Genomic DNA, 25,204 nt, shown 5'->3' with positions numbered 1-25,204 from the left:
TTGGAGTTATTTTTCTAAATGTTCAGGGACAATGCTAGTGATGCTACATTAGTTTCCCATGGCTGCCGTAACATGTTGTACTGAAAACTTCATGTTAGAACAACGGAATTATTTTCTTGCAGTTTTGGAGATCAGAAGCCTGAATTGGGTCTTAAAAGGCTAAAATGAAGGTGTTCTCAGGGCTATGCTCCTTCTGGTGGCTCCAGGGGAAAACTGGCTCTAACTTTTTCCTTTTTCTAGTTTCTAGAGCTGCCAACATTCCTTGGCATGTGGTCTATTTCTCACCTCAGTTTAATCTCTACTTCCACTATGACAGGGCTTCCCTGGTAGCTCAGCTGGTAAAGAATCCGCCTGCAGTGCAGGAGACCTCAGTTCAATTCCACAGTCAGGAAGTTCCCTGGAGAAGAGATAGCCTACCCACTCCAGTATTCTTGGGCTTCTCTGGTGGTTCAGATGGTAAAGAATCTGCCTGCAATGTGGGAGACCTGGGTTCTATCCCTCAGATGGGAAAATCCCCTGGAGGAGGGCATGGCAGCCCACTCCAGTATTCTTGCCTAGAGAATCCCCATCACATTTCCTTCTCTGACTCTGACCTTTATAAGACTGGGGTGACTACAGTGGGTCCACCTGGATAATCAAATATACTCCCCATCTCAAGGTCCTTAACTTAACCACATCTTCGAAGCCCTTTTGCCATGTGAGGTAACATGTTCATAGGTTCCAGAGATTACAGTGTGGGCATCTTTGGGGGCTGTTATTCTATCTATCGTAGATCCCTTTTAATCATTCAGGTCATCACCCAGATGTTACCTCCTCAGAGAGGCCTCCATACCACCTAGAACCCCATCTATCCTGGTTCCTGTTTACCCTGTTTTATTAAATCTGAAAACAGTGTGTTTATATTCTAAATTTATTTTTCACTTTGTGTCATTTTATTTAATTGTCACTTTCTGTCTCCCTCCACTAGAGGATAAGCCCCACTAGAGGGGAAACATGGGCAGCCTTCTTCACCACTTTGGCCCCAAATCAAAAGCATTCCAGCACTTGGTAGACTCTCAGAAGATATCTGTTGAGTGAACCAATTTGCATAAAGTCTAAGGAAGCCTGTCTTACACTAAAACACTATTAATACAATCCTGCTCCTTTTACTATCAATAATACAAACATTTTTCACTAAACAGCAGTTAACCATGCTGTCAATAGATTTCTTTTTTGAATTCAAGCCACGGGTTTCTCCTTGGGACTTGAGTGAGGTCAATAAAATAAAAGTACCAGCTGTAAACTGAAGCTCCAGGAAAAAGAAAATATAAGAATTAGACAGAATTAATACAAATTGTAAGTGTTGAAGTGTTAGTCACTCAGTCATGTCCAGCTCTTTGCAACCCCATGGATTGTAGTCTGCCAAGCTCTTCCATCCATGGAATTTTCTAGGCAAGAATACTGGAGTGGGTTGTTATTTCCTCCTCCAGGGAATCTTCCTGATCCAGAGATTGAACCTGGGTCTCGTGCATTGCAGTCAGATTCTTTACCAACTGAGCCACCAGGGAAGCCCCACCAGGAAAGTCTTGAAAGGTGGGTAGAGCCACTTCTGGGAAATGGCCTTGGTAAAGATCACCACCTCAGGGTCTGGTTTTTAAAAGCACACGTCATGAAAGCTACATAAAAGGTTGGAATGTACAAAACTTGTGGAATTAAAGAGTAGAAGAGAGAACTGAGTGTGAACGGGATACGACTGGGTCCCTTGGGACTTGTTTGCTTTATGTCCGAGGTGGGGATGATTGTGGATGCTCTTGATATGCAGAGAGATAAAGTTTGTATTTGATGCAGTAGAAAATATAGGACTTATAGTTAGGATTTTATTTTGGTAAAGAGTCAGGTTTGTTTTTTTTTTAATTGGAGCATAATTGTTTTGCGGTGTTGTTAGTTTCTGCAATACAACAATGTCAATCAGCTATATGTATATATATATTTATTCAGGCTTCCCAGGTGACTCTAGTGGTAAAGAATCTGCTTGCCAATGCAGGGCATGCAAGAAACATGGATTTGATCCCTGGGTTGAGAAGATCCCCTGGAGTAGGAAATGGCAACTCACTCCAGTATTCTTGCCTGGAAAACGCCATGGACAGAGGAACCTGGTAGGCTGCAGTCCATGGGGTCGCAAAGAGTCGGATACAGCTGAGCAACTGAGCACTCATACATATATCCTCCCTCCCACCTCACCCCGCATCCCACCTCACTAGATTATCACAGATCACTGAGCTGAGCTCCCTGTGTTATGCAGCAGCCTCCTACTAGCTATCTATTTTCACAGGGTAGTGTCAGTTTTAGAAAGATCAGAGAGAAATGAGCTGTGGCATACATGGAAATGAAGAGTAAGGTGTGGCTCCAAGAACTATCATAGAAGAGAAGTCAGAATTTGGTAATAACCAGGGTGTTAATTGGGAACAGTGAATAGTTAGGGGGTTGAATGTTTAATGAGGCTAAGAAGTATCCAGAGAGTTCTTCACCCTTGGGATTTCATGAGGATCAGAATGTGTTAGCATTCTCCCACACTCATTTATTTCAAAGACTTTAAAACTGAAGGGCTGTCCTTTGAGTCCAGAAAGCTTTATGACTATTAAGCTCTCTCCTTTCTCCTGATACCGTAGTTTGATGAGAGTGGAAATCCCAGGTATGGTTGAGGTGCCTTTTGTGTCCCACGGAATCCTAGGATGACCCTTACTGAGATGCTCTGGTTCTTGGGGAGCAGCACCACCATCTCCCTCACATGCTACATAAATACAGTTGCTCAGATGGTTTACATTTCTAAAATAGTGTTTGCTTTTTTTACTGAAGGAATTATACATGCTTACTGCAGGAATTATACATGCTTACTGTAGAAATTTTGGGTGCTATTATAGTTCTACTGCTTAGGTGTAGTTCTGTTATATGAAGAGTTGGAATAAATAGTTTTGCTTACTCTTTTCAGTTAATGCATGTGGTTATTCAATATGTTAATATTATTGGTAACAGTGTATGTTTTTTAGAATCCCTTGTGATTTTCTCTGGGAGTCCCTAAAATGGCATAGGAAATAGTGATGGGTTTTCCCAGTAAAATTTAATGGGTGATATTTGCAGTAAATGGGTGAGGGTTCAGTTTTTCTCTTAGAAATTGCAGAAACCTTGATGAAATCCAATTTGGTAAATTAGAACTGAACTATTACTTTTAAAGTATGTATTTGAGATAGGATGAAAAGGGTTTTTTAGAAGTTTAGATGTCTTCCTTATAATAGATCACATTCATCATACTAATCTAGTCTGGCATTAACTTATTTTCCCTATTTCTTTTTTAATATGCAAAGCTTAATTTTAAAGGAGTCAGTCATTTAAACCAGAATGAAATGTAGTTCAGTCTTCTTGGAAATGAAATATTTAGTCACTTGAGATAAAGCAGAAAGGGAGGGTACTTGCCCTCCTTGGTTAAGTGGTACTTTAGATTAGTGAATGGCTTCAAAGAAGGTAAAGTTTTACTTTGTTTTTATTTCACTTCCATGTTGAATTGATTTTCTAATTAATATTATAAAACTTTCAGAGGATCATGAGATACACTTATCATCAGATCTCCATGGGTGCGTATTAAATTCCTCTTATCTTTTTGATATTACAGTTGACTCATGTTGACCAGGCAAGCTTCCAGCTGGACGCCTTTGGAACATCTTTTATTCTTGATGTCCTGCTAAATCAGTAAGTCTTTCCTGAGCTGCATGCACTGTTTTTAGATACACATTGAATCTACTTTCTTATCCTTCTGTAAAGTTTTGTTTGCTTCCTACATTTTGCTTCATCTTCTGTAACAGTTTGTAGTTGTTTAGTCACTAAGTCAAGTACGACTCTTTGCGACCCCATGGACCATAGCCCACCAGGCTCCTCTGTCCATGGGATTTCTCAGGCAAGAATACTGGAGAGGGTTGCCAGTTCATTCTCCAATAACAGTGAAATGCTACATTTAAAACTATGGTACCTATTGACTATAAGTTATAAAGTCTGGTAAATAACAGAAAATGGATATCCACTTGAAATTGAACAAGTATAACAGTTTCAAGTATGTAAAATTGAGGGAAATACTTTAATATTTTGCACTGTTTTGTTCTTTGATTCATGTATATTAAAAAGTGTAACAAATTTGTATTTCTACAGTACTGATTAAAATAGTTTATTTCTTATTTTTAAAATTCATGGTTTAGAACATAATATGTTAGATATTTTATACTACACAGTGTTTTTTAGGGCATGAATTTCAATTTCATAGGGTGTGACTTTCCAATTTCATAGGGCGTGAATAAGATTGTGTTAATATGATCTGTCTTATATTCTTCCTTGATGTAAATACTGTAAAATTGATGGTTATTTGATGCATTTTGGGCTTCTCTGGTGGCTCAGTGGTAAAGAATCTGCCTGCCGATGCAGGAGATGCAGCTTTGATCCCTGGATTAGGAAGATTCCCTACAAAAGGAAATGGCAACCCACTCCATTATTCTTTCCTGGAAAATCCCATGGACAGGGAAGCCTGGCAGGCTACAGTGCGTGGAGTCACAAGAGTCAGACACAACTTAGTGGCTAAAATAGCAATGACTCATTTCAGTTTTTCAGCAATTTTGATATCATAAAGTTTTTAAAAAAAACTCATTGTGAAGGAATGCATGCTCCTTAGAAGAATAATGAAAGAGCAGAAAAACCATCTCATATAATTTTACCACTTGGAGACTGATTGCCTTGTTTTAAGTTACCGTCTATGTACTTACGTCCCTATCCACCCTACTACCTATTCTTCCCTGCTTAATTTTAAAAATAATATTATCACCATTTGATATAAAGTTTGACTCATGAAATGGACATGTTTGCAGGTCAAAAATTTGATGAGCAGCATTGTTGTATGGTCAACTAGTTCTCTATATTTTAATTTTTAACTAATTTTTGTTGTTGGTCTTTTTCCTCCCACTAGAATTTAAGCTCCTTGAGGACTGAGATTTATTTTCCTTTACTGATGTATCCTTAGCACAAGATAGGCACTAAATTCTAGAATGGGAAGTCATATTGACATAGAAACCAAAGGCTGGAGTAGGCCAGGAGATAGAGGAGATGACTGATGAGAGTGGAGGCTGTCAGTTGGGGAAGAATGAAGCAGCAAAAAAGAAAGATGTCAGGGATTCCTGGTGGTACCATGGTTGAGACTCTGAGCTTCCATTTCAAGGGGAAATTCCCTGGTTGGGAACTAAGATCCCATATGCTGTGCAGTGTGACCAAAACAAAACATAAAATAAAAAAGAGGAAGAGGGCAAGTGTTTGGGACTGGCTTCTAAAAGTGGGGATATGTATCTGGGTATGATTTGGAAAGTCTGGGTATGGTTTGGAAAGACTCTTAATTTAATGACTCTTTCTCATCCTTCCTTTAAATCACTGTTCCTGGGAATAGCTCCTGCTTTGTTTTCTGGTTTCTGACAGTGTAATGCCTTGACTTTCAGTACCCCAATGAAGAACAGATATTTATTCATCTTGCCCAAGTCACCTGACTTCCTCCGGAGACATCTGAGCCCTAAAGCTTTCTGTTCCTGAGGGAGAAACACATATGGCCATACTTATCAGAGCATGAAACTTAGAATAGTAAGGGTGAAGCAAAATTTCTTTCGAGATAGGGGCAAGAAAGTCCATCCTTATTGCAGTACAAAGGATAAAACAATGGCATAAATGGCATAAATAGAGATTGTTTGGACTGAGAAATATGCAGACTGTGTTTTGTTTTGTTTTTTGCCTGTGATCTATATTAAACATAGGTGTCAAGTATCTATTTTCTTTATGTTGTATAATCTAGAATGATTTGATACAAAGGGTTTTTTCCTTATTTTTATGGAGAATGTTTTTATTTCATGGTTTCACTTTATATATTGTCTTGTGGTTATGCTGGTTAGGGAGCAGAAAGATGAAAAATTGATTATTTTGCTCTTTAAGCTTTTCCTTCCTTCTTTCTTTCTCGTCTCCCCTCCCTCCCTTCTTCCGTTGCTTTCTTTCTTTTTTTTTTTTGTTTCCAGGGCTACATTTTTATTCTTTTGCCTATTCCACTATTCTGGGCTGCATGTACACAAGGAAAGGGTCAGCTTATATTCCAAAAATCAATTTCCTTGTTTCTTCTCTGAAAGTTCATAGGTTGCCCATTCCTTCCATCCTCCAGCATAGTGTTGAGCATTGTTAAAGCCCAGAGATATTGCTGTGACCATAGCCACCTTGCTTCTCACTCCAGCTAAACAAGAGAACACTAGACTGTCAGGTTTGGATGGCTTTACTTCTTTGTAGTTCTCTTTGAAGTCCTTTGGGTTCATCTGTAGAGCTTCACCTACATCATCCAATGGTATATTGACAGACCCAGGGATTTTTCCAGACTCATAAATTTCCCATGGCTCTCTAACATCAATTAACATAATTTTTTTAGACTTCAGGAGGTTTTTAAGCTCCTTATAAGTGACACCTTCACAAATAGCAGTACAAAAATTGAGGCAGCTTCTTTTTATTGACTTCAAACCCCAGAGCGCAGCCTCCGCAGACCCAAAGATCATCCAGCAAGTACTCCAGGGCAGCAGGCGCTGCAGCACCATCGCTGCTAACCACTTCGTTCTCCTGCTTTCTTTATCCTTCTTTCCTTCCTTCTTTTTTCTCACTCATAGGTATCATAATATTTATTTAACATATTTTTTAATTTTTCTTCTTAAGTTTTTAAAATTGAGATAGATCTGGTTTACAATATTATAGTAGTTCCAGATATGCAACATAGTGTTTCAAAATTTTCATAGATTATACTCCATTTGCGGAGAAGGCAATGGCACCCCACTCCAGTACTCTTGCCTGGAAAATCCCATGGACAGAGGAGCCTGGTGGGCTGCAGTCCATGGGGGTCGCGAAGAGTCAGACACAACTGAAGCGACTTAGCAGCAGCAGCAGCAGCAGCATACTCCATTTGACATTATTATAAAATAATACCTATATTCCCTGTGCTGTACAATATATCCTTGTAGTGATTTGTATCTCTTAATCCTCTATCCCTGTATTACCCACCCCCTTCTTCCCTAGCCCCACTGGAAACCACTAGTTTATTCTGCTGCTGCTGCTGCTAAGTCGCTTCAGTCGTGTCCAACTCTGTGCAACCCCATAGACGGCAGCCCACCAGGCTCCCCCATCCCTAGGATTCTCCAGCCAAGAACACTGCAGTGGGTTGCCATTTCCTTCTCCAATGAAGGAAAGTGAAAAATGAAAATGAAGTTGCTCAGTCGTGTCCGACTCTTAGTGACCCCATGGACTGCAGCCTACCAGGCTCCTCCGTCCATGGGATTTTCCAGATGCTAGTTTATCCTAGATATCTGTAAATGTGTTTCTGTTTTGTCATATTGATTCAATTTTTTTTAATTTTTTAGGTTCCACATATAAGTGATAATATAAAGTATTTGTCTTTGACTGATTTCTTTAAGCATAATATGCTCTAGGTCCATCTATGTTGTTGAAAATGCAAAATTTCATCCTGTGTATATGGTGAATCAGTTACTTTTCCCAGTGTTGGAGAATTGGCCTTTTGTAGTATTCTAGTAGCTCTGGTCATCACAGCTATGTGCTATAGAGGTTCTCCCTATGTGGGCTGTGTGGGTGCTTCTGATGTAGTGGGCTGACTACTGTGGGCATGCTGCTTGACATGACTGGCCCCCCTGTTCAGTTGGTTGCCCCTTGTGTGGAGGCTTCTGGCTACTGGCTGGTGGGGCCAGGTAATGACAAGGTTGGCTGTGGAACCTCAAAGGTTCCCAGGGGTAGTGCTGGCTCACTGGTGAGTGGAACTGCGTCCCGAGGGCTGTGACTGCAGGGCCCTGGGAGTCCCAAGACTGGTGGGTGGGGCTAGACCCTAGGACCACTGTCTGAGGGGCCTGAGATGTCTCAAATCTTGATTCGGCTTGTCGGTGGGCAGGGTCTAGTCCTGGGGTCTCTGGCTACAGAATCCAGGGGTCCCAGAACTGGTGCTGGGTCACTGTTGGTTGAGGCCAATTCCTGATAGAGGTGCTGGGGGATCGAGGATGTCCTGAAGTTGTGTTTCCCTACTGGTGAATGGAGCCAGATGCAGGGTGAGGCGGATGTTGAGGGTTGGGGAGGAGGGGGCATGGCAGGGAAGAAGATTCTGGGGTTGGTGTGGGCAGAGCAGAATCCCGGCACCTCTGGCTCCAGGACCCTTGATGTTCTGGAATGAACGTTTGCAGCCTGGTGTGTGGAGCCAGGTCCGGGGACCCATGGTGGATGCACAAAGCCGTGTCCAGGATTGGCTATGGACTCAGTGGGTCTTGAGGCAGCTAGTCTCCTGGTGGGTGGGGCTGTGTCTCCTTCTGGTAGTTGCTTGGCCTGAGATGTTCCAGTACTAATGCCTACAGGCTGGCGGGCAGAGCTGGGTCTTGGAGCTAATAAGCTAGAGGGAGGATTCCAGAATAGTGCCCACCAGGGCCAGTGTCCACGTGGCAAAACTTGCTCCCCAAAATATCTGCCACCAGCATCTCGGTGCCTCCTGTCTCCTGTCTGGAACACTGCAAAATCATCAGGTAGATCTGATGCAGGCTCCTTTCAAATTATTGTTTCTGCCTTGGGTCCCAGAGCACGTGAGATTTTGCATGTGACCTTTAAGAGTGGAGTTTCTATTTTCCTCAGCCCTCTGGCTTCCCCCAAAAGTAATCCCTGCTGGCCTTTAAACCCAGACATTCTGTAGGTTCACCTTCCTGGCTCTGGACCCTTGGGCTGGGGAGCACAGTGTGGGGCTCTGATTCCTCATTCCTAGGGGACAATCTCTGCAGTTATAGCTCTTCTCCCATTTATGGTTTGCCCACCCACTGCTGTGGGTCTCAACTATATGGCAACTGTCACCTCTCCTACCTGCCTCCTTGCAGTTCCTCCTTTATATCTATAACTGTAGAAGGTTTTTTATGGTAGGTTCTGGTCTTTCACATAAATGGTTTCTCTGTAAATAGTTGTCATTTTGGGATGCCCTTGAGAGGAGGTGAGCCCAGGGTCTTCCTACTCCACCATCTGGGGAACTCTTCAACCTAAGCTGTTTGCTTTATGAAGCAATTCCAGGGCTGTGGAATAGGTCTTTTTTTTTTTTCCCTCTTGTTTTAAACTGGAGGCAAATCAAGTCCTTGTGTAGCTGAATTCCAGTTGCAGAATGGATCCCCAAAATATGTATTTTTAGATTGGAAGGAAGAAAAAGTGTCATTATATAATACTCCTTCTTGTTCAGGAAGCAAGTTTATCTGTAACCAAATTATATAATAGTTCAATCTTTGGGTCCTAACTCATACAGGCAGCAGATAAAGACTATGGGATGGTTAAAAATGAAAAGAACAGTCAGTTCTTGTGTTATCAAGACTAGGAAGGGTGGGAAGCAGTTCTCAACGCCTTTAAGGGGTCATACAGTTGTGGAATTTCACTCTTTTGGACAGATACGTTAATAAAACCAAACATATGCCTGTCCTGACCTGATTTGGCCTGGTCAAACAAGTCTCGAGGCCAACACTGGATTGTTCCAGAGGTCAGCAACTGGTGTTACACTTTACTGTGAACCATTCCTCAGAAAGAAAAGGCTTAATAAAGACATTTAACTCTATTATTGAAACAATTCAGGCCAAGTCTGTTCCTGTAACTCTCCTTTCTTCTTTAAGAAGTAGATGATTAAACTGTAAAGGAATGCAAAAATACTGAAACATTTTTTTATAGAACTCCTTGATTTTTTTCTACAATAGGTGGCCTGACAGAAGTAAACCACACATACACATTCATGTACACCCGACACCCCACACCGTGCAAGAAGCAAATATTCCACGTGAACTGTGGTTGGTTGTTCTAGGATGTGAAACATAACAGTAAAGAGAGAACCCATCTGTTTTTTTGTTGATGATTTTTTAAAATTTTATTTTATGTGGAATTATAGTTGATCAACAATGTCTGTTTCAGGTGGGTGTACTAGAAAGGGATTCAGTTATACACATACACATGTATCTATATTCTTTTTCAAATTCTTTTCCCATTTAGCTTATTAGATTATTGAGTAGAGCTCTCTGTACTATACAGTAGGTCTTTGTCGGTTATCTATTTTAAATATAGTAGTGTGTGTGCATTTGGAAGAGATTCTGTTGTCCAGCTATCAGATCTTAGGATGATCCAACTTGTAAATTTTGACTTTTTTAAATAGATTGTTTCCTCTTCATCTTCTTACATCAGTAACAACAAAAAATAGTTTCTCTCACTCTGATTCTTTTTTTGTACTTAATATTCTTTTATTGACGTATAGTTGATTTACAATTTTTAAAAATTTTATTTATTTATTTAAATTGTAGGCTAATTGCTTTACAATACTGTGGTGGTTTTGCCATACATTGACATGAATCAGTCATGGGTGTACATGTGTCCCCATGTCCTGAGGCTCCCACCTCCCTCTTATGTCAGCTTTTTTTCCTTCTTCACCAGGGCACTGGGGGTAGGGAGGACACCAAAGACTCAAACCTAACAGTAGATGGCGGTAGATGGGTTGCCCATGCAGATAGGAGGTGATGTAGAGCCAGGGTTTGGGGATGGGGATGGGGATGTGGTGGGAGGAGAAACAGGAGAAAGCTCAGACAAAGAACACTCAAATTCTATTCAGATGGGCAAGTCCAGTCTTCTTTCATTTGGGGGAATCATATGCTTGCTTTCCACTGGGACTCTTGAATTTGCAATAAAACTGGGAATCAAGATAAGTAAAAGACAGGACATGAATTCAATTTGGAACTGAAGGTTAAGTTTGGAAGTCTCATTTACTTAACCATGTCCTATCTTCAGTGTGGTAAATAAGATGTTTACAGTGTGGATAAAAATAAGTGAGGAGGATAAGATTATAATTAAATGATGGTGTTATATGATGATAAAGAATAACATAAGAGATTTCTCACTGTTACTAATAAATCTGTAACTATCTTGTTTAACATAATTCATTATGGCAAATATTTGTTTATATGTACATTTAATACAAACTATTGTGTAGAACACAAATCTGTGTTGAATAGTTCTTATCAATAATGGTCCTTACCTTCATTTTGTACACACACATAGATGTATAAAAATATATGTGCACATGTATGTATACACAAGATGCACACACACGTATGTACATAACACACATGAATTCAGACACACATGTGTATGTAATTCATATGTATACATGTGTGTTCATTTTTAAACCTTTAGTAAATGGTAAGAATTCTTCTTTCCTCATCTTCCTTCAATAGAAATGAGTGAATAAGTATCCTGTTCTTAGGGAGCCTGTATTCTAGTCAGAAAAAGCAATGAACATGTTAACAAAGTAATATTGGAGAGTGACAGTGCCATTAATAGCAGGTGCCTGATGTGGAGGTGAGGATGCTGTCTGAGCAGTCTTTCCATCCATATCACTGTGATTGTTGCTGTTTTTTTTTTTTTTTTTTTAATTTAAGCAGCAGTTGTTATCAGGCCATCTCTAAGAAGATGACATTTGACTGTAAGGGCAGAGAGAACAGTGCGTGTCTAGACCTGGAGGCAGGGGTAAGCTTAGTGTGTTTGAGAGACAGGAAGATGGCTTAGAAAATTGGTACAGGAGCCAAGAGGTTATTAAATGAGGTTGATGGTGTGTGTGTTAGTTGCTCAATCATGTCTGACTCTTTGTGACCCCAAGAACTGTAGCCTGCCAGGCTCCTCTGTCCATGGAATTCATCAGGCAAGAATACTGGAGTAGGTAGCCATTCCCTTCTCCAGGGGATCTTCCCAACCCAGGGATCAAACCCAGGTCTCCTGCATTGCAGGTGGATTCTTTACCATAAGGGCCACAACTCCAGTACTTTGGCCACCTCATGCGAAGAGTTGACTCATTGGAAAAGACTCTGATGCTGGGAGGGATTGGGGGTAGGAGGAGAAGGGGACGACAGAGGATGAGATGGCTGGATGGCATCACTGACTCGATGGACGTGAGTCTGAGTGAACTCTGGGAGTTGGTGATGGACAAGGAGGCCTGGCGTGTTGCGATTCATGGGGTCGCAAAGAGTTGGACATGACTGAGCGACTGAACTGAACTGAGAGAGACCCAAATCATGTAAAAAAATAGAAGGATCCTTTTAGGCCACAGGAAAGACTTTGAACAATAGTTTAAGCAGACATAACTAATATTTTTATACCATAAGTTGCATTATTCACTCATTTCCATACTGACTTATGATCCTTTCTTCATCATATTTAGTTTTTGTATATTTTACTGTCTTCTGAAGGCAATCTCTTCTAAAGATCTGTTCGTTAGTTATTGGGCCTAGTACCACTACACTATTTATCATAGCTTTTTTTTTTTGTCTTTTCAAATTACTCATTTGTGCATATTTCAAAATGCATATTAACACTATCTTAACAACAACAACAAAACACTATATGACATTTCACACCTGTTTAAGTTAACATCTAAAACATTTATTCATCAATCTAAATAGTTGCAAAGGATATAATCTCTGGTGAAACAGAAGTAGGAAACATTTAAAAGTAAATGTTGGAGAGTGTTTTGCCTATAACACCAAGCATGGAAACCTCTCTTGTTAGTTTCATTTCACAAAATTTCTTAGGATATTTTTGCCTGTTCTTAGTTGGCAATTTAGGGTAATTTTGTCACTCTCTTTTTAGAATTTTAACTGGACTGCCACTAAACCTATAATTTAATTTGAGAAAAGTGCACCTTTTATGGTACTAAGTCTTTCCATCTATATCATTGTGATTGTTGTTGTTGTTTTTTAAATTTGAGCCTTTTTTTTCTGTCTCACAGTAAAATTTAGTACTTTGGTTTTTGTAGGTCTTACGCATTTCATGTAGAACATATTCGTGGGAATTATGTTTTTTTGTTGCTACTGTGGAGATTTTTTTCCATCATATTTTATAATTAATTACTGGTACCATTCTTAATATTGCTAATGGCTGTTCATTGTTTCTTTGGGTTTTCTAGTTTGATAGTAACATGACTGGAAAATCATGAGAGCTTTAGTTTTCTTTCCAAGATGATAGTTATTACTGTTACACACTCTAGTGCTTTTTCTAGAAGTTCCTGAACTCTATTATTTGATGATAATAACATTTTTCTCTTGGTTCTTTTGATGATAGGAGTATCTCTAGAATTTGTTGTTAAGCAGGATGTTGATTCTTGATTTTTGAGAGCTAGTCTTTATCATGGCATCCAATCTGATCACTTCATGGCAAATAGATGGGGAAACAATGGAAACAGTGACAGACTTTATTTTTTTACACTCCAAAATCACTGCAAATGATGACTGCAACCATGAAATTAAAAGACACTTGCTCCTTGGAAGAAAAGCTATGACAAACCTAGACAGCATATTGAAAAGCAGAGACATTACTTTACCAACAAAGGTCCCTCTAGTCCAAGCTATGGTTTTTCCAGTAGTCATGTATGGATGTGAGAGTTGGACTATAAGGAAAGCCGAGTGCTGAAGAATTGATGCTTTTGAACTGTGGTGTTGGAGATGACTGTTGAGAGTCCCTTGGACTGCAAAGAGACCAAACCAGTCAATCCTAAAGGAGAGCAGTCCTGAATATTCATTGGAAGGACTGATGCTGAAGCTGAAACTCCAATACTTTGGCCACCTGATGTGAAAAACTGCCTCATTGGGAAAGACCCTGATGCTGGGAAAGATTGAAGGCAGGATTAGAAGGGTACGATATAGGATGAGATGGTTGGATGACATCACTGACTCAATGGACTTGAGTTTGAGCAAGCTTCGGGAGATGGAGAAAGACAGGGAAGCCTGGCATACTGCAGTCCATGGGATAGCAAAGAGTTGGATACGATTGAGTGACTGAACAACAAAGTCTTTATCATGTTAGACCAATATCCCATATCTTGTTTAAGTTTTTTCCTTTTTTTTAAAGTAAAGAGTATTAGCTTTTCTTGAATACCTTTTTAATCAATGCAAAGAACATACAGATTTTCTTAACTGACTTTTTGTGTTTTATTATGTTAATGGTTCCTGTTATGAGAAATTATTCTTGACCGTAGAGGATACACTCTACATTGTTATATTGGATAATTCATTGTTTCTGGCCTCTCTACTGGTGACTATAAAAGGGAATCACACTTCCTGTTTTTATTTAAATTACCATGGCACAAGTCCCTGCTGGTTTTCCTGCTGTGAATTGCCTCCGTCTCCAAGTGTCTCTTTCCCTCAACTGTTTGTGAGATTTGTTCTCTACTCTTTGGTCTTGCCACTCTATTCTTGCCTCAGATAGCACCTCTTAACAGCTGCTCTGAGGAACACAGCTATCCTCCGCAAGTGATGGCTGCTAACATCTGCCAGGAGTGGTCCCTCTAAGAACCCAGAAGCCCAAACCCGTCCACAGTCCTTGTGAAGGTCAGTGCTGCCACCAGATGCACAAAGACATATCCTCCACTTAGAGTCAGGCGGAGCAGAGAGGAAGTTCTTTCTTTTTCCTGTCCAAGGCGCACCTTACATTCTATTTCCAGGTAAAAAGCAACAGAGACGTCCACTCTCAGAAGGTGAAATTGAACCCCTGCTTTCAGAGTTATGTTGACTTGACTCCCATGAATTGCCAAGAGCTTTCAAAGGATGGCTTATTCAACTTTAAACAATAGTCCATGTGGCATACGGTCCAGAACACCAAATACATCTTTGTCACAGTCGTTCCTCCTGCATGAGGTGTAGAAAAGATCAGGATTGCACAGGCTTCCTGCTTTAACTCTGGCTCCTAATTTCCTCTGATGTTGTGCTTAGGCAAGGACAGATAGTTTTCAGGACTGGGGCAGGTTGAGAAGCAACAGATGTGTAGTGGCTTAACTCTGCAATTAACACCTTGAGGTGAATGTAGTTGGTTTTCTCTACTGCTTCAAGATTTCCCTAGAGTTCAGAGAACTCCGAGTATATTTTAGGGGAACTTGCCCCTCCAAAAAGGGAAGGTTGCCCACTTACAAATTCTGGTTTCAATTTTAGAATGCTGCAACTAATTTTAAGGCAATTTCTAGCTTAAAATGATAAGATCCAGTTTTTTTTCGGTACTCCATTACTAACTTCTAAACTAGTTTTGCTGTTATATTGTTTAGAATTTTTGCATCAACTGTCATGAAACTGGCTTAGTATTTTTTTTTAATCAGAGATAAAAGCAATAAAAATGATATTTTCACTTATAAAGTATTCCCTGAAACATTATCTTCTGTAGTATAGGAATCACACATATATATTTTTAATGTTTTAAAGTCCTTATCTTTACCCTGACTGGTCCTGTAATACTTTTAATAAATAAGACATTGATAAACTATTCTTTGATGGATTGATGTATTCACCTACTTGTTTTTAAGTCAACTTTGGGAAATTACATTTTCCCAAAATGTAATTTTTATTTTAAAATAGTCATTTTTCCCCCCTTGGCTGCACCATACAGCTTGTGGGAGCTTAGTTCCCACACCAAGGATTGAACCTGGGCCCCTGGTAGTGGAAGGGTAGACTGCTAACCACGGGAAAGCAGGGAATTGCCTAAGTGTGCTTTTTAGAAAATAATTTCTAAAATTTCATCTGTACCTATTATATAATTTCTTTCTCAATACTACTTTTATTTGTACTTATCAAATATAACTCGACATATACAGACTTTTAAAAACTAAACAGTATGTTTAGAAACATTTATTGCATAAAATTAAAGACTTTTCATAAAGTTTTTTACTGAGGTATTTTTGTTTGTCATAAAATTCAGCCATTTCAAGTTATACATTTTAATGATTTTTTAAAGTAACTTTATTGAGTGGTGCAACCATCACCAAATGCAATGTCAGTTGTAACACACTTTCCATCTCTCCCAAAATATTCCTTATTTCCATTTAATCTTAATTCGCATTCCTATCTCCATCTCTAGATAATGGCTAACTTACTTTTTATCTTTGTAAATTTGCCTTTTTTTGGACATTTAATATGAACCTGTGGTCTTGATCTGGTTTCATTTATTTGGCGTGTTTTTGAAGTTCATCTGTGATGAACTTCGTTCCTTTTTATTGTGGAGTGTTACTTCATTGTATAGATATAACACATTCTATCGATCCACTGCTGTTTCCAGTTTGGGGCTATTATGAATAATGATGCTGTGAACATTCACAGGCAGGTCTTTGTATGGGTGTAGGTTTTCAATTCACTTCAGTTCAGTTTAGTCACTCAGTCATGTCTGACTCTTTGCTACCCCATGGACTGCAGCACACCAGGCCTCCCTGTCCGTTACCAACTCCCAGAGCTTACTCAAACTCATGTCCGTTGAGTCGGTGATGTCGTTCAATCATCTCATCCTCTGTCGTCCCCTTCTCCTGCCTTCAATCTTTCCCAGCATCAGGGTCTTTCCCAATGAGGCAGTTCTTCACATCAGATGGCCAAAGTTTGGAGTTTCAGCTTCAGCATCAGTCCTTCTAATGAATATTCAGGACTGATTTCCTTTAGGATGGACTGGTTTGATCTCCTTGCAGTCCAAGGGACTCTCAACAGTCTTCTCCAACACCACAGTTCAAAAACATCAATTCTTCAGTGCTCAGCTTTCTTTATAGTCCAACTCTCACATCCACACATGACTACTAGAAAAACCATAGCTTTGACTAGACGGACTTTGTTGGCAAAGTAATGTCTCTGCTTTGTAATATGCTGTCTGGGTTAGTCATAACTTTTCTTCCAAGGAGCAAGTGTCTTTTAAATTTCATGGCTGCAGTCATCATTTGCAGTGATTTTGGAGTGTAAAAAAATAAAGTCTGTCACTTTTTCCACTGTTTCCCCATCTATTTGCCATGAAGTGATGGGACCAGATGCCATGATCTTAGTTTTCTGAATGTTGAGTTTTAAGCCAACTTTTTCACTCTCCTCTTTCACTTTCATCAAGAGGCTCTTTAGTTCTTCTTCACTTTCTGCCATAAAGGTGGTGTCATCTGCATATCTGAGGTTATTGATATTTCTCCTGGCAATCTTGATTCCAGCTTGTGCTTCATCCAGCCCAGCGTTTCTCATGATATACTCTGCAGGGTGACAATATACAGGCTTAAGTACTCCTGTTCCTATTTGGAACCAGTCTGTTGTTCCATGTCTAGTTCTAACTATTGTTTCCTGACCTGTATACAGATTTCTCAAGAGGCAGGTCAGGTGGTCTGGTATTCCCATCTCTTTCAGAATTTTCCACAGTTTGTTGTGATCCACACAGTCACAGGCTTTGGTGTAGCCAATAAAGCAGAAATAGATGTTTTTCTGGAACTCTCTTGCTTTTTCCATGATAAAGCAGATGTTGGCAATTTGATTTCTGATTCCGCTGCCTTTTCTAAATCCAGCTTGAACATCTGGAAGTTCACATTTCACATACTGTTGAAGGCTGGCTTGGAGAATTTTGAGCATTATTTTACTAGTGTGTGAGATGAGTGCAATTGTGCCATAGTTTGACCATTCTTTGGCATTCCCTTTCTTTGGGATTGGAATGAAAACTGAACTTTTCCAGTCCTGTGGCCACTGCTGAGTTTTCCAGTTTCTCTGGCATAGAGTGCAGCACTTTCACAGCATCATCTTTTAGGATTAGAAATAAGTCAACTGGAATTCCATCACCTCCACTTGCTTTGTTTGCAGTGATGCTTCCTAAGGCCCACTTGATTTTGCATTCCAGGATGACTTTCTCTAGTGAGTGATCATACCATCGTGATTATCTGGGTTGTAAAGATCTTTTTATATAGTTCTTCTGTGTATTCTTGCCACCTCTTCTTAAGATCTTCTGCTTCTGTTAGGCCCATACCATTTCTGTCATTTATTGTGCCCATCATTGCAGGAAATGTTCTCTTGGTTTATCTAATTTTCTTCAAGAGATCTCTATAGTCTTTCCCATTCTATTGTTTTCCTCTATTTCTTTGCATTGATCACAGAGGAAAGCTTTCTTACCTCTCCTTGCTCTTCTTTGGAATTCTGCATTCAAATGGATATATCTTTCCTTTTCTCCTTTGCTTTTCACTTCTCTTCTTTTCACAGCTATTTGTAAGCCTCCTCAGACAACCATTTTTGCCTTTTTAAATTTCTTTTCTTGGGGATGGTCTTGATCCCTGCCTCCTGTACAATGTCAGGAACCTCTGTCCATAGTTCTTCAGGCACTCTGTCTACCAGATCTAATCCCTTGAATCTATTTGTCCCTTCCACTGTATAATCATAAGGGATTTGATTTAGGTCACATCTGAATGGTCTAGTGAAACTTTATTCAATTTAAGTCTGAATTGGGCAATAAGGAGTTCATGATCTGAGCCACAGTCTGCTCGCAGTCTTGTTTTTGCTGACTGTATAGAGCTTCTCCATCTTTGGCTGTGAAGAATATAATCAATCTGATTTTGTTATTGACCATCTGGTGATGTCCATGTATAGAGTCATCTCTTGTGTTGTTGGAAGAAGGTGTTTGCTATTACCAGTGCATTCTCTAGGCAAAATTCTGTTAGCCTTTGCCCTGCTTCATTCTGTACTCCAAGGCCAAATTTGCCTGTTACTCCAGGTATTTCTTGTATTCCAGTCCCCTATAATGAAAATGACATCTTTTTTGGGTGTTAGTTCTAGAAGGTCTTGTAGGTCTTCATAGAACCAGTCAACTTCAGCTTCTTTGGCATTACTGGTTGGGGCATAGACTTAGATTAGTGTGATATTGAATGATTTGGCTTGGAAACGAACAGAGATCATTCTGTTGTTTTTGATATTGCATCCCAGTACTGCATTTCAGATTCTTTTGTTGACTATGATGACTACTCCAGTTCTTCTACGGGATTCTTGTCCACAGCAGTAGATATAATGGTCATCTGAGTTAAATTCACCCATTCCAGTCCATTTTAGTTCGCTGATTCCTAAAATGTTGACGTTCACGCTTGCCATCTCCTGTTTGACCACTTCCAATTTGCCTTGATCAGGGTCTCTGGTAGCTCAGATGTTAAAGTGTTTGCCTGCAATGTGGGAGAACCTGGTTTCGTTATCTGGATCAGGACAATCCCCTGGGGAAGGAAATGGCAACCCACTCCAGTACTCTTGTCTGGAAAATTACATGGATGAAGGAGCCTGGTAGGCTACAGTCCATGGGATCGCAAGAGTCGGACATGACTGAGCAACTTCACTATGGACCTAAAGTTCCAGGTTCCTATGCAATATTGCTCTTTACAGCATCAGACTTTACTTCTATCACCAGTCATATCCACAAATGGGTGTTGTTTTTGCTTTTGCTCTGTCTCTTCAGTCTTTCTGGAGTTATTTGTCCACTGATCTCCAGTAGCATATTGGATACCTACTGACCTGGGGAGTTCGTCTTTCAGTGTCCTATCTTTTTGCCTTTTCATACTGTTCATGGGTCTCAACGCAAGAGTACTGAAGCGGTTTGCCATTCCCTTCTCCAGTGGACCACATTTTGTCAGAACTCTCCACCATGACCCATCCGTCTTGGGTGGCCCTACACTGCATGGCTCATAGTTTCATCGAATTAGACAAGGCTGTGGTCCATGTGATCAGATCTAGTTTTCTGTGATTGTGGTTGCAGTCTGTCTGCCCTCTGATGGAGAAGGATAAGAAGCTTATGGAAGCTGCCTCATGGGAGAGACTGACTGAGGGGAAAACTGGGTTTTGTTCTGATGGGCGGGGCTATGCTCAGTAAATATTGAATCCAATTTTCTGTTGATGCGTGGGGCTGTGTTCCCTCCCTGTTATTTACCTGGGGCCATACTATGGTGGAGGTAATGATGATAATGGTGATCTTCTTCAAAAGGTCCATGCACACACTGCTGTACTCAGTGCCTCCAACCCTGCAGCAGGCCACCACCAACCCACACCTCCACCAGAGACTCCTGGACACTCTCAGGCATGTCTGGGTCTGTCTCTTGTGGCGTCACTACACCTTTCTCCTGGGTCCTGGTGCACACAAGGTTCTGTTTGAGCCCTCTAAGAGTCTATTTCCCAGTCCTGTGTAAGTTCTGGCACCTCTATGGTGGGGTTAACCGTGACCTCCTCAAGAGGGCTTATGCCATACCGAAGTCTGCTGCACCCAGAGCCCCTGCCCCTGCAAAGTCCACTGCTGACCCATACCTCCACAGGAGATACTCAAACAGAGTTCTGTTTCAGTCTCGTTGGGGTCTCTGGGTCCTGGTGCACACAAGGTTTGTTTGAGCCCTCTGATCTTCTCTGGTGGGTAAGGGGTTTGATTCTAAATGTGATTTCACCCCTCCTACCCCACCTCCTGTGCCCTTGGATGTGGCGTATTTCCTCAAAGTCGCTCCAGTGCCGCACAGCTGCCTCTACTCAATTTTCGTAGGTGGAATTTACCTAGAAGTAGAATTTTTGAGTCCTATGATAGGCTCATGTTCAATTGTTTTGAGAAAGGCTATACTGTTTTCCAAAGTGGACTTGTGAGGTTTTAGGTGGTGTAATAATAGCTGTTCTTCTATAAACTCTATTTCACAGGACGGGTGGTTGGCAAATATAAATAGTTGCTCGGTTTTCAAGTTTTCTATTCCATATCCATGGCAAATCTGGGTTCATATTCTCATGATTATTATCTCATGCTCTTCGGTTCATAATAAAACTCTACCTTTGAAATATATATTGAGCTTTTGGCACTTTTGCAAGAGTAGGTTTCTACCATTGGTATAATCCCCTAAGGAACTTTTATGTTAGACCTTACGGCTCATATTTCATATCCTTTTGTTTATTCTGAGTTGAAAAGTGGTAGTTTTAAACTGAGAATCCTAAAACTAGACTTTAGAACTTCCTCTCACAGGCAGAAAGTCACCTGAGTTCAGCCCAGGGTAGCCTTGGTTGTTAGTAGGACAGCTGCAAAACCCATAGCAAAGGGGAACTGGGTTGCAGAGCACAGGAAAGTCCATTGGGTGTGTCTGGCAAAGAGCCAGAAAATGTTCCAAAGCAGAGACCAATCCTAAAGCTAAGACCTGAAAGCTGTTTTGGAAGGGGCATCTGGAAGGAATCTCAGAAGGACCCTAGAGACTGGATCCTTTTATAGCTGCTGCTGCCAAGTCACTTTAGTCGTGTCCGACTCTGTGCGACCCCATAGACGGCAGCCCACTGGGCTCCGCTGTCCCTGGGATCCTCCAGGCAAGAACACTGGAGTGGGTTGTCATTTCCTTCTCCAATGCATGAAAGTAAAAAGTGAAAGTGAAGTTGCTCAGTCATGTCTGACTCTTAGCGACCCCATGGACTGCAGCCTTTCACGCTAGACTCTGTCCATGGGATTTTCCAGGCAAGAGCATTGGAGTGGGTTGCCATTGCCTTCTCCAGAGCCTTTTATAGCAGGGGTTCCCAACCCCTGGGCCACTACTAGTCTGTGGCCTGTTAGAAACAAGGCCACACAGCAGCAGGTGAGCAGTGGGCAAGTGAGAGAAGCTTCATCTGTATTTACAGCTGCTGCCTTTCACTCACATTACTGCCTGAGCTGTGTCTTCTGTCAGATCAGCTGTGGCATTAGATTCTCATAGGAGTACCAACCCTACTGTGAACCGGGCAAGCAGAGGATCTAGATTGCATGCTCCTTAGTTGCAGGAAAACAAGCTCAGGGGTCACACCAATTCTGCAGTATGGTGAGTTGTATAATTATTTCATTATATAGCATATGTAATAGTAATAGAAATAAAGTGCACAATAAATGTAATGTGCTTGAATCATACCAAAATCATCCACACACCACCCCCCCACTCCATCCCTGGAAAAGTTGTCTTCTATGAAGCTGGTCCCTGGTGCTAAAAAGGTTGGGAACTGCTGTTTTATGGGGTTCAGAAGGCCTAACTCTTGGGTGAGGAGCTGTGCAAGGCTCAAGTCAGCCATTTTATAGGGAGTGGTTAGAGCTGAGCTGAGGAGTTACGTTCCTGTGCATCTTTTTATTAAACTGGTCTATTTAAGCTTTCTGCTCCTGGTTGGCTTTTTTAAAGTACAGCCTTAGTGCAGACACATTGTCTTTCATCTGTTTTTTTAAAAATATGACGTTGGGTTGTTTTTAGTATCACCTGCTTTTTTACTAGTGGAATCTGGAGATTTCAGCACACTTGTGAGAATATATTTAATTTATAAATAAAATAATTGCAGAATTATTCAGTATAACCAAGACTATGATTGTTAGTTCTTCAAGGAAAATACCATATAAATGCTATTTTATAGTTAAAATGATTAATGTATATTTTTGTATTACAGATTTGTTAGATAAGCTGAAAATGTAATTCTCTAGATACATTAAATCCTCTTAATGTACAACAATGAAACTTGTAACATTTATGTATAATTGCATAGATATTCTTGTGCACTTTTATGGTGATTAGGAGACACATTGAAGATTAAATTATCAGAGCTCATTGCTGATTTTCTCCCAGGTACCAAAGTATTGAACTCTGTTAAATTATCTAGCAGTGATTGTGGCATAGCCCACTAACATGGAACTTTGTTAACAGGTATAGCAAATTTGATTCCCCAGGTTTATTTAATATAATTAGAGGAACCTGGTGGGCTACAATTCATGGGGTCACCATGAAGAGTTGGACTCAACTGAAACGACTTATCACACACACAGCACACACTCAGAAGTTTATATGGTTGTTAAACTATTGGGTGAAAAAAAATCTTTGCAATTTACTTGGATACTTATTCTGTAATAGCAGTATTTGTTTTATAATAAAGACTGTGTCTCAGAGTGAGGTATAAAGTACATGCTTACCCAGGTGAACTATCTGCATAGAACTTGTTTGTTGCTCTTTATCTCTGAGATATTTTCTCACACATACAAAAAATATCTATCAATCGGTTGTCACACCCTGTGAATATAGGTATATTTTCTCATGCTTCAGCAGTTGGCCTATGTTCTCAACCAGTGAGCTCTGATATGGTAGATGTACTGGATACTCTTGTCCTGTGAGTGTGAACTGTGACCATTCTCAGACAGAGACTTACATCTTTGTGTATCCAGAGGACCAGTGTGGACTGGGTGCAGTCTTATATATTGTCCATAATTATACCATTATACAGTTTTATATTCTATATGTGTGTATGTGTGTGTGTGTACTCAGTTGCTCAGTCCTGTCCAACTCTTTATGACCCCATGTATTGTAGCCCACCAGCCTCTTCTGTCCATGAAGTTTTCCAGGCAAGAATACTGGAGCGAGTTACCATTTCTTACTCCAGGGGATTTTCCTGACCCAAGGATTGAACCCATGTCTCCTGTGTCTCCTGCATTGGCAGGCAGATTTTTTTACTGCTGAACCATGTGAGAAGCCCATCCCCTCTATATGCATCCCTGAACACAAAGTACATCTTTTTTTCTTTTAAATATTTTGAACATAGGATATACTTATAGGTTTTTATTTATTCAGTGTTTATATTCAATCATAGTCATTAGTCTTTGTGATGCTCAAATTGTTCCAAAGTTGGATGGTGGGAACCCTTTCATTTTGGTTCCTATGTCCTTGTCACACAACCCCATTCATCTTTAAGTGCTTCTTTGCCTCTGGGCCAACGAGAAAAACTTCCTCCTTCTGGGACAGTCAGGTTCACTTTTTACTTTTGAACTGATTTCTATTTTTCAATAGCCTGATCCTTATCTTCATTTTGCGAAACAATTATAAATATCATCATCTTATTATATAAAAAAGCCCAAGATTGACAGCTATCATTATTCTTATTTTAATCTAAGTTTGAGCCAACACATGAATAAATGACAAAAGCATTTCAGTTAGTTGCGTTTTAGGGGATTATCTTACACATAACAAATTAAATGAAATATAGAAAGAAAAGAAAGAAAGACTTCCCTGGTGGCTCAGACAGTAAAAACAAATCTCAGATAAAACTTCCTTAAGAATGTTATAGTAATAAACCATAAGGAGGTGATATGAGGTGATAATCAGGATTTTAAAATAATATTAGAATTCTGAGGGAATAAGTTCTTAATACCTTTAAGGTTGAAGGAATCAATTAAAACAGAGCTATGTTTGTTTCCCTATCCTTTAGTGAAATCTCCATGTCTTTTTTTCTTCCAACCAAAAGGAATTTGGTTAGAAATTGTAAGCCCTAAAAAGATTCAACTCAGATAAATGATATTGGTGTTCAGGATACTCTTGACCATGTGGAGGAAACAAATATCTATCCTGTGATCTGTACTGCAAGATGATCAGAGTTGATTCCAGTGGTATCAATTTGGGAAGGAATGAAAGATCTCTTGCCCAGTACAGGACTTTTGATAAAACTTCACACACAAAAAATGATATTTTGTTCTGAGTATTCAGCTGTGTAAAACTTTGCTAGGGCAGGGATTTTCTAAAGCAGAAAAAAGAGACAGAACAATGATATGGTAATGGGAACGTGCCTTGGGGCAGATTTGTATAAAGTTTGGGGGGCTGGAGAACTAGGAGATTAAACTGTTTTATTAGGTTGGGTCTGACAAGTATGTCTAAGTGATTTCTTGATTGTCACACTCTCTGAACTTTTTCTGGTTGGCAGTGGAGGACTGTCAGTATTTTTAAGTGATTAAATCATAAATTCAGAAAGATATTTTTACTAGTAGCTCGGAAATTTTATTAATCATGAAAAAAAAAAAAACCTGGTGTGTTTTGAGTTACCTAATAAGTGTCCTTAATTAGTGGTTTTGATTCTCAAAATGTTTCCTTAATCCTATAGGTAGTATTAGTTTTTAGGCCTACCATAGTGCTGATTTTACTTATTCATATTATGAAATTGTTTTCCTATAGCACATTTTGATAATGAATTAGTTGGGATGCTTTGGGTTAAAAATGATGGAAAAGTGAGACTCAATGAGTCTTACATAATAGGAGATTCCAGTCTCACATAGCTGTTAGTCCAGAGGTTGGGCAGTCCCAGGTGTGACTTCAGCTCTGTTATTTTGCCATTCTCACGTCCAGAGGAGATGGAAAGATATGTCTAACCATTGGGATCCAGGAAGGCTTTTACTGAAACTCCCAAAGTCTTATTGGGCAGAACTGAGTCAAACCTCCTGTTAAACCAATCCTTGGCAGAAGGAAAATTTTCTCTGTGATGAGTTGATAGTAATCAGGATTACTCTGGAGTTGGGGTGAGTTCATCTTCCCCCTGTCATATGGGAGCAGAGAGGATGTCTGACC

At 40.0% G+C, this 25,204-nt stretch overlaps 1 protein-coding gene and 1 pseudogene across 5 annotated transcripts in view; one reads left to right on the top strand and one right to left on the bottom strand.

Annotated features, from left to right (window-relative positions):
- The window catches only part of ADAM22 (ADAM metallopeptidase domain 22), a 238,154-nt gene that overhangs the window by 35,025 nt on the left and 177,925 nt on the right, over positions 1 to 25,204 (top strand). For all 4 annotated transcript variants that reach the window (XM_010855352.1, XM_010855353.1, XM_010855351.1 and 1 more), the window contains one exon: positions 3,647 to 3,723. In XM_010855352.1, the coding sequence (XP_010853654.1) occupies positions 3,647 to 3,723 (77 nt within the window). The remainder of the gene's footprint in view (positions 1 to 3,646; positions 3,724 to 25,204) is intronic.
- On the bottom strand, positions 6,059 to 6,647 carry LOC104999765 (annotated as a pseudogene). The gene has a single exon (XR_826655.1). The product of XR_826655.1 is annotated as a thiosulfate sulfurtransferase/rhodanese-like domain-containing protein 3 pseudogene (transcript).

This window comes from Bison bison, unplaced genomic scaffold (genome assembly GCF_000754665.1).
Source record: "Bison bison bison isolate TAMUID 2011002044 unplaced genomic scaffold, Bison_UMD1.0 scf7180017864364, whole genome shotgun sequence".
NCBI lineage: Eukaryota > Metazoa > Chordata > Mammalia > Artiodactyla > Bovidae > Bison > Bison bison.
Note: the sequence above shows the minus strand (reverse complement) of the source record. Positions and strands in the feature narration are given on the sequence as shown.